The sequence below is a fragment of the Colius striatus genome, chromosome 3 (assembly GCF_028858725.1).
Source record: "Colius striatus isolate bColStr4 chromosome 3, bColStr4.1.hap1, whole genome shotgun sequence".
In the NCBI taxonomy this organism is placed as follows: Eukaryota; Metazoa; Chordata; class Aves; order Coliiformes; family Coliidae; genus Colius; species Colius striatus.
In genome coordinates this window covers 13,126,586-13,134,538 of record NC_084761.1, presented here as the reverse complement: position 1 = coordinate 13,134,538, position 7,953 = coordinate 13,126,586, and the positions used below count along the sequence as shown (strand labels likewise).

The window sequence follows — 7,953 nt, the reverse complement described above, 5'->3', positions numbered from 1 at the left end:
TTTACAGGCTCCACCAGCCAAGGCAAGGTGACAAGTTTTGGCTGTCACTTGCTCCTTCTCCTACCACAGAGTAGGGTGTTGCATCCTGTGACAGGCTGCCTGTCCCCTTGGGCTGATGTTCTCTCTCCTCTGCTCACCTGGGGATGTTCTCTCTGTTAGAGCAGCCAGGAGCCCTTACTGCCATGTCTGCAGCAGAGGCAAGGGTCAAAAACTCTGTCAATAACTTGGTGTGCTGCAGAAAAGGAAAAGTAAGAGGTTAACTCTTACCCTCAGAGCTGTGGCGCACTAAGCATATGAAGGGCATTTTTGAGTCCTAAATTATTCAGACCTGCTGGAGGGAGACAAGAAGAAACAATCTTGTTCTGAAGGTGTGAGTTTTGCCTGCCTGGAATATTATGTATCTTTGCTTTGCTCAAGTAGCCTTATGTATGAAGCACTTTATCCAAATGCAGGAATTAAAGAACTATTACTAGAGCTGGTAGACTGGAAACGTTTACAGATCCTTATATGACATTCCAAGATTCTGTCTATGTTATATGTGTTTGCAGAAGTGTTTAAAGAAACAAAACAAAAACAAACCCCAGACTTGTGTAAGAACTGATGTATGTGATGTGTTATTTCTAGCACAGTTTGATTATGCCTGTGCTGTTCTGCATGCAAAGTTAGTCTGACCTGAGTGCTGAACAGGTCACCTGCTACCGATCTGTGGCCAAGCCTGCAGCCACAGGAGGTGGTAATTTGCAACGTGGACTTGCTGAAGTTTTGATTGCGTTCAGCATACTTTTACCTGAAATACTCAAAAGAGTCAAGTTCACAGCAGGAGCTGCAGATGCAGGGCCTGAACACTGCCATGCTTCTCCCTCTGCCTCCTGTTTTCTTAACTCATTTAACCTTACAGTGCGTTCTGTTGCAGAATCCTGAAGGGATCTCTACAAAAACTGTCCAAAAGGCCTTCACAGTGCAAGTCCAGCCTCATCTGGCTGGAGTAATGCTGAACAGGGAACTGTACAGAAACTGGCATTGAGAAGATAATTGATTCTGCTGCAGCACAGACCACTTAATGTTTCTGTGAAAGGAAGCCAACTCCTAAAAGGCCCTTAAAGTCTAGAAGGCAGACAGCTGTTTACAAGAGAACACCACATGCTTTTACTGAAAAATATTCTTGATCTTTTGAAAACATTTCCAGCCACAAGGGAAAAGCTTACAGAATTAACCACCTGTAAAGAGAAGGGTTACTACTAAGTTTTTAATAGCTCTAATCACATAACCACTACAGCATATCACAGCCAGGGACTTCACAGCATGGAAAATCTTGTTACTTCTATTTCTGCTCTAAGAAACCCCCTTATTTTCCTTACTTTCCAGTGACCTTGCAAATAAGTCTCCCTTGCTGGAGAGCTGAGAAAGCAGACCCTTTCAAGTAGTACTGATGGTGTTCCAGCCCAGTGTGGGCAGAAGCAGCCCAGGGTGGAATGCTTCTGTTTTCTTAAACTTCCTCCACTTCTTTCAGGGTGTGCTCCAGGATAGTGTTTTGCCCCTCAAACTTAAAATAGCCACGAAACAACTTTTTCTGAAGCAGCAGGGGAAACCAGTAGATATCATCTGCCCACATGTGATGGAATGGCACCTCATCCAGCTGAAACCACTGTGGACGCATTTCTGGTGGGAGAAAACAAAAATGTTTCCATGAAACTTTCTCTTGGGGCTTTCCTGCATAGAGGGCTGCTTCCCTCTACAGCTTCACTGCCTCCCTTCCTAAAGAGATTTTGGCATTAATAGTTCTGCATTTCTGAGAGCAATACTGTCTCAGGAGAGGAAGCGCATCCTTCCTTCCTCTTCTTTAGCTACCTACCATCACTTTCTGTTGGCTCTCCGTGAAAGTCATCTGCCCTGAAAATGTGCACGTCCATGAGTTCAGAATTGCCCACAAATTCAAATGTGATCTGACCCATCTTCTGCAAGGTGTCCACAGTCAGTCCACTCTCCTCCAGGAGCTCCCTGCATGAGAAACAGCCTTCTTTACATGAAAGGGAGCAGTGGGGGAACAAAAAAGCAGTCAGTAGCTTTACTCGCAGGTTCAAAATGCCTCCAGTGAAATAAAGGTGAAAGCTGCACCTGTAAAACAAAGCTGGGCACACTTCTGAGGCTAACCGAAGCTTATTTAAAGAACACTAGCTATAACATCATTTGCACACAGAAGGTTATGATTGCTGTCTCCCTTTCAAATGCCCATACAACAAACACAAACCAATTGTGTAAACTTTCAATTCAGCTCCATGGAATTACATTTATCGTAAGGAGAGGCTAGAAGGCAAGACTTTTAAGAACACTTTGAGAGACTTGCCTGGCAGCTCTCTTCCATGCATCACCACGCACAACTACTTGAAGCACATTCAATTACTTGCTCTGTTTCTGCTCCACACTTCAGGCTCTCTTTATTTTTACCTACCTCTGACAGAATCATCATAGCTTAAAGTCAGTCATGGTTCTTCTAATGAAGAAAAATAAGGAATACTTGCAACACCCTATCTTCAGTTAATTATTAATGTAGTTACATGTTTGGCAGTAACTTCACAATTTTAAGATGGAATGGAAATGATCTTTAAGGCACCAGTTTTCTTTGGCATCAACTTCATGGATCCCATCCTTCAAAATTATCTTTCAACTTAATGTCTTAGGTAATTTTAGTTTATCTTCCTGCAAAACTGTCTAAAAGAGAGGCAGTTTTGCAGCAACAATGCTAAAAGCCTCATTTTACAGGCTGTGATAATTGAAGAACAAAGCAAAATACTGCTATGGTTCTATAAGCCATTTATCTGTTGTCTCTTTGTGTAGTGCCTGGAAACATTACAGGTAGCAAATCAGAAATAATGAACGAGATAAGTGCTCCCCATGTAAGATGTGTCAGTGAAGGGCTGAGGGTGACTAGGATAGAGAAGGATAGAAATGTTATTGATACAGGAAAGTTTTGTTCATGTTTCAGCTTAATATTTAACTACCTTTTCTGCAAGGACTCCTTATGCTACTGCAAACCCCACTGAGACTGCAATAGGGAACTACAGCCTCCTCTCTCCACTCAAAATACACAGCGGAGGTGGTGAGAGTTAGGTTTGATTTGGACTTTGTGATATCTACTCAAGAGATCATCACAGAATCATCATAGAATGGTAGGGATTGGAAGGGACCTTTAGAGATCATCTATTCCACCCCCCCCCTGCAGAAGCAGAGTCACCTAGATCAGGTCACATAGGAACATGTCCAGGTGGGTCTTGAAGACCTCCAAGAAAGGAGCCTCCACACCGTCCCTGGGCAGCCTGTGCCAGGGCTCCATTACTCTCACAGTAAAATAGGGTTTTTTATGTTTAAATGGAACTTTTTTGTGTTCCAGCTTCATCCCATTACCCCTTGTCCTATTGCTAGCTACCAACAAAGAAAGGGATGCCCCAACCTCCTGATACCCACCATTTAGATATGTGTAAATATTAATGAGATCCCCTGGGTCTCCTCCAGACTAAACAGCCCCAGTTCCCACAGCCTTTCCTCGTATGAAAGATGTTCCAGTCCATATCAGAAATGACATGAAAAGTGAGTGTCAGATGTTAACACTGTGCACATCTGCAGAGAGGACCCATCTGGCCCCTGGATTAGCTCACCACAGAACCCAGGCGGTTGTACTGACACAGCTGAGGAGATGGCTCAGGGCAAAAGCTGTTAGGTAGCTGTTGAGCACACCAACGTTGATCTTCCTGCAGGTGTGAGGGCAACTTTAGGCATGCCGTAAAGTGAGGAGGTGGCAAAGTACAGCTTTGTATCAGCAACTTTCTCTGTTCAGAGAAGGCTCATGACTGCCCTGGTGGGTAATGCACTGGTTACGAGGGCATTACTGATCAGACAAGCTGCAGTAACTCTGCCTGCAGCCCACCACAAATGGTGTAGCATTTCCAGGGCCCTGCCTCTGCCCCAACACCCTCCTCTCCCCAGGATGCCAGCCGAGGCCTCACCTGCGAGCAGCCTCCTCGATGCTCTCCCCTGGCTGCACCTTTCCACCGAAGCCATTCCAGAGACCAGCTCCAAACCCTCGTTTCTTCATGCCCAAGAGGACACGGGGCGGCTGCACCACCAGGACAAGGGTGAAAAGCCTGGACGTGCACATGGTTCCTGGGTGAGAGATGAGGAGGGCACACTGTGCCAAGGGCTCCCAGTACCCCTCAGTGGGGAGGCCAGGCTGATCCTCCAGCCCGAGGGGGGACAGCCAGCCCCTTCCCAAATGCCTGGTCCACACCATGCCTGTCGCAAACCCATGGTCCCCCAGTGCCTCTCCCAATGGCTCCTTCTCCCCCAGCACCCCCTCCCCAAATCTTTGATCCCCTCCTTCCCAAATCCCTGTCCCTTCAGAACCTCATTCCCCAAACCCATTACACGCCCCCCTTTCCAACCCATCCTCAACCCCTCCGGCACCCCAAGCGCAGTACGAGGCTCCCTTTCCTTGTCCCCCGCGCAGCTCCGCCCGGCTTTCCCGCGCGGCGCCGCTCCGGCCCAGCCCAGCTCCGCCCGACCTTCCCGCCCACCGCCGCTCCGGCCCAGCCCAGCTCCGCCCGACCTTCCCGCCCACCGCCGCTCCGGCCCAGCCCAGCTCCGCCCGACCTTCCCGCCCACCGCCGCTCCGGCCCAGCCCAGCTCCGCCCGACCTTCCCGCCCACCGCCGCTCCGGCCCAGCCCAGCTCCGCCCGACCTTCCCGCCCACCGCCGCTCCGGCCCAGCCCAGCTCCGCCCGACCTTCCCGCCCACCGCCGCTCCGGCCCAGCCCAGCTCCGCCCGACCTTCCCGCCCACCGCCGCTCCGGCCCAGCCCAGCTCCGCCCGACCTTCCCGCCCACCGCCGCTCCGGCCCAGCCCAGCTCCGCCCGACCTTCCCGCCCACCGCCGCTCCGGCCCAGCCCAGCTCCGCCCGACCTTCCCGCCCACCGCCGCTCCGGCCCAGCCCAGCTCCGCCCGACCTTCCCGCCCACCGCCGCTCCGGCCCAGCCCAGCTCCGCCCGACCTTCCCGCCCACCGCCGCTCCGGCCCAGCCCAGCTCAGCGCGGCCTTTCCCGCGCGGCGCCGAGCCCGCCCCGAGCCCGCCCCTGCCCGGCGCCGCTCCCGCCCCGGCACCGGCCCCCGCGAGGAGGCGGGTCGGGCTGAGGCGGCCATGGCGCGGCTGGTCGGGGTCGCTGCCGCTGCCGCCGCCACCACCACTACCACTACCACCACTGCCACCGCGGTTCGATGCGCCGAGGGGATGCTGAGGCGAGCTCGGCGGCAGGCCAGGTAGGGTCACTGGGTCCCGCTCTGCCCCGGGGGTGCGGCGTTAGTGCCGGCGCCTTAAGTGTTCGTCAGAGATGGGGAAGAGGCGTTTGGGGTTTGTAGTTGCTGGAAATGCCGGGGACTTGGGGGGTGAGTTACTTGTAAAGTAGTGGCAGCAGTGCTCGTGGCTGTCGGCGTGCTTTCAGGGAAGGAGCCTCCAGAGGCTGGGGCTTCCCCTCCCTGAGGGGCTGACATACCCCTGGCCCTCCCTCGCACAGAGGCTGCCAGACCCTCGGAGGCAGCCCAGGGCCTTGCCGGCCTCAGTCGGCCATGCCCTGTCGCCGCAGGCAATAAACACAAGCGCTAGAGCAGAAGCGAAGGTATATGGTTCATTTTTCCACCTTTGCTCGGGATACAGCCCCTGCAGCCTCTGTCCAAAATACGTCCCTTTTTCTCTGGTTGGACCAGATAAGTAAAAGTGCCAAGAATCGCAAATTTGGAGGCTATTTTTTGAGCATGTGAGGAGCTGGAGTCGAGGTTAGAATTAGAGACTTTTGAAAGACATAGTGTTTGTGTACTAACCAGTTAACTCACCATTCCTCCAAGCAGCTGTCAGCATTTGGTGAATAAATGTCTGCACACTACAGTGGGGTTTCTGAAGAAAACTGGAGCTGAACACCGGTGGTTAGAGCGGCACCTGAAGGATCCCTATGTCAAGGCAGCAAAGCGGCAGCACTTCCGTTGCCGAAGTGCCTTCAAGTTACTGGAGATCGATGACAAGCTCCGTATTCTTCGTCCAGGACTTTCTGTTCTTGACTGTGGAGCAGCACCTGGTGCTTGGAGCCAGGTTGCTGTAGAGAGAGTCAATGCCTTAGGTACTGGTAAGTGCACATTTCTGACAGGCAAGATGGGAATGATACTCATCTTGAAGTATGTGGTAAAGCTCAGCTGTGATGGTGGTGGTGTGGGTAAGGGACATGGGCAGTGGCAAATGCCAGAGTCACCAATAGAAGCCTAAAGATGTGGCAGTGTTCTTCGCCTGACAGTGAAGAACAGAAGTCTTCATACAGTCTGGAGAAATCATATTTGTGAAATAAAACCTTACAATGTGGTGCTAGTTGTCTGATGAACTGTTGTGGGGAACAATCCCTTCATTCAGTTCTGAAATTGACGTGGCCTCCAGCAGGTAATTTGGCTTTGCTGAGGTTTTTTTTCCCTTTTATTCCCCATAGTAAACATTATATATGGTTTATGGTTTAATATTTACAAGATAAGCTGTTATCATCTGTACTGTTGTCCAGGATTTCTGGACTGTCAGCCTTGAAGGAGCAGAACTAAACCCAGAAAAATAGTAACTAAGTTTTCATGTCTTGGATGGATTACCTTCTAGCACACCATCCAACCAGATGCATGCAGCAAACTGTCTGAAGACAAGAAGACCAGACATGGCTGGTGATATGTTCTTGTTTCTTGACTAGTGTGGAGTTCATGTGTATGCAGGTTGATTGCAACCGTTCTGAGTGTTCAACGTGTCGTTCCTTTTTATAATCTAGATCCCGCTGTCCCCACTGGCTTCGTCCTTGGTGTTGACCTCCTGCGGATTTCTCCTCTGGAAGGAGCGGTGTTCCTCTCGGAGACTGACATTGCAGACCCGTGCACATTGAGCATGATTCAGAGTCTGCTTCCTGCAGAGAAGGTGGATGTTATCTTGAGTGACATGGCACCTAATGCAACAGGCATTAAAGAACTGGATCATCAGAAGCTGATCAGTCTATGTTTAGGCCTCCTGAATCTGTCCCAAAGTATTCTAAAGCCGAAAGGAACAATGCTCTGTAAAGTCTGGGATGGACAAGACTCCCGTCTTCTGCAAAACAGACTGAAGGAGCAGTTCCAAGACGTGAGAACTATAAAGCCTCAGGCCAGCCGAAAGGACTCTGCTGAATCTTATTATTTGGCAAGACTGTACAAAGGGAAATGAAAGCTGAGAACCACAGGTCATTGAAGAGGTGATGAGACAGTGACTAGAAGTCTGAATCTGGCATGTGCCTAATGAAAAATCCCACCACTGAGACCCTGAGAAAATCTGCCACAGTTCTTACTGAGTACATTGTGCTTTTCAAGTACAAAAATAAACCAGGGTGGTGTCTTACTGCATTGATCCACTAATTATACAAGCAGAGATGTCCAATCTAGCTTTTCAGCTGTGGAGAAAATGGTTGGAAATGGAGAGGAATAATGTGAGAGGCAACCTCTGGAGTTGGAGTAATGCAAATGAAAATAAAACAATGATTAAATGAGTTTTTAATGTGTGCTTGGAAATTATTTCACTGTTAATGTTGTCACCTAGGAGACTAACCATAAAAGCAGTTGCCAGAAAGACAGGGAAGAGCAAGGGGAGCTTGAGACAATTTCTTACCTTTTCACCTTTCCTAAAAGATGAGGCAGTTTAGCACATGTAAAAATGAGTAACCTTTTCCTGCATGTCAGGATCTGCATCATCATATACGCTGCACAGCGCAGCCGCTCCACAGACACGATCGACTCTGGAGTTTTTAGCCTGATGGCTCTGCTGCTTTTTCTGAAGACACTGGTTATATTTAGAAATTGCTGCTTCTTGGTGACCACAAACCCAGTCAAGGCCACTGGGGCAGCCTTGTCACCACCGAGGAGA

The 7,953-nt window shown here is 50.1% G+C and overlaps 3 protein-coding genes across 8 annotated transcripts; 1 reads left to right on the top strand and 2 right to left on the bottom strand.

Annotated features, from left to right (window-relative positions):
- Positions 1-1,159: 1,159 nt before the first annotated feature.
- NUDT1 (nudix hydrolase 1) lies at positions 1,160-4,568 on the bottom strand. Of its 6 annotated transcripts, none has more exons than XM_061994155.1 (5): positions 4,557-4,568; positions 4,002-4,158; positions 3,654-3,746; positions 1,853-1,998; positions 1,160-1,659 (listed from the first exon to the last, which is right to left on the bottom strand). In XM_061994155.1, exons 2-5 carry the CDS (start codon positions 4,151-4,153, stop codon positions 1,487-1,489), a joined length of 564 nt encoding a protein of 187 aa, XP_061850139.1. In that variant the 5' UTR covers positions 4,154-4,158; positions 4,557-4,568; the 3' UTR covers positions 1,160-1,486. The 6 variants fall into 6 exon arrangements, with proteins under 6 accessions (XP_061850139.1, XP_061850138.1, XP_061850140.1 ...); XM_061994154.1 differs by lacking the exon at positions 4,557-4,568 and adding an exon at positions 4,459-4,526 and having other exon boundaries at positions 1,161-1,659; XM_061994156.1 differs by lacking the exon at positions 4,557-4,568 and adding an exon at positions 4,473-4,526 and having other exon boundaries at positions 1,161-1,659; positions 4,002-4,139.
- LOC133625096 (keratin, type I cytoskeletal 9-like) lies at positions 4,443-5,189 on the bottom strand. The gene has a single exon (XM_061992065.1). The coding sequence runs from the start codon at positions 5,187-5,189 to the stop codon at positions 4,443-4,445; it is 747 nt and encodes a 248-aa protein (XP_061848049.1).
- On the top strand, positions 5,141-7,561 carry MRM2 (mitochondrial rRNA methyltransferase 2). Its single transcript, XM_061993529.1, has 3 exons — positions 5,141-5,306; positions 5,892-6,163; positions 6,836-7,561. The coding sequence occupies exons 1-3, from the start codon at positions 5,188-5,190 to the stop codon at positions 7,258-7,260; spliced, it is 816 nt and encodes a 271-aa protein (XP_061849513.1). The 5' UTR covers positions 5,141-5,187; the 3' UTR covers positions 7,261-7,561.
- Positions 7,562-7,953: the final 392 nt, after the last annotated feature.

What these genes read in the sequence shown, in the direction of transcription:
- NUDT1 (XM_061994155.1), bottom strand. Translation starts at nt 4,153, where the DNA reads ATGTGCACGTCCAGGCTTTTCACCCTTGTCCTGGTGGTGCAGCCGCCC. An exon ending in ATCGAGGAGGCTGCTCGCAG is followed by an intron (nt 3,747 to 4,001) that starts GTGAGGCCTCGG and finishes TCACACCTGCAG; the next exon opens with GAAGATCAACGTTGGTGTGC. An exon ending in ACAACCGCCTGGGTTCTGTG is followed by an intron (nt 1,999 to 3,653) that starts GTGAGCTAATCC and finishes TTTCTCATGCAG; the next exon opens with GGAGCTCCTGGAGGAGAGTG.
- LOC133625096 (XM_061992065.1), bottom strand. Translation starts at nt 5,189, where the DNA reads ATGGCCGCCTCAGCCCGACCCGCCTCCTCGCGGGGGCCGGTGCCGGGG.
- MRM2 (XM_061993529.1), top strand. Translation starts at nt 5,188, where the DNA reads ATGGCGCGGCTGGTCGGGGTCGCTGCCGCTGCCGCCGCCACCACCACT. An exon ending in CGAGCTCGGCGGCAGGCCAG is followed by an intron (nt 5,307 to 5,891) that starts GTAGGGTCACTG and finishes TCCTCCAAGCAG; the next exon opens with CTGTCAGCATTTGGTGAATA. An exon ending in AGTCAATGCCTTAGGTACTG is followed by an intron (nt 6,164 to 6,835) that starts GTAAGTGCACAT and finishes TTTATAATCTAG; the next exon opens with ATCCCGCTGTCCCCACTGGC.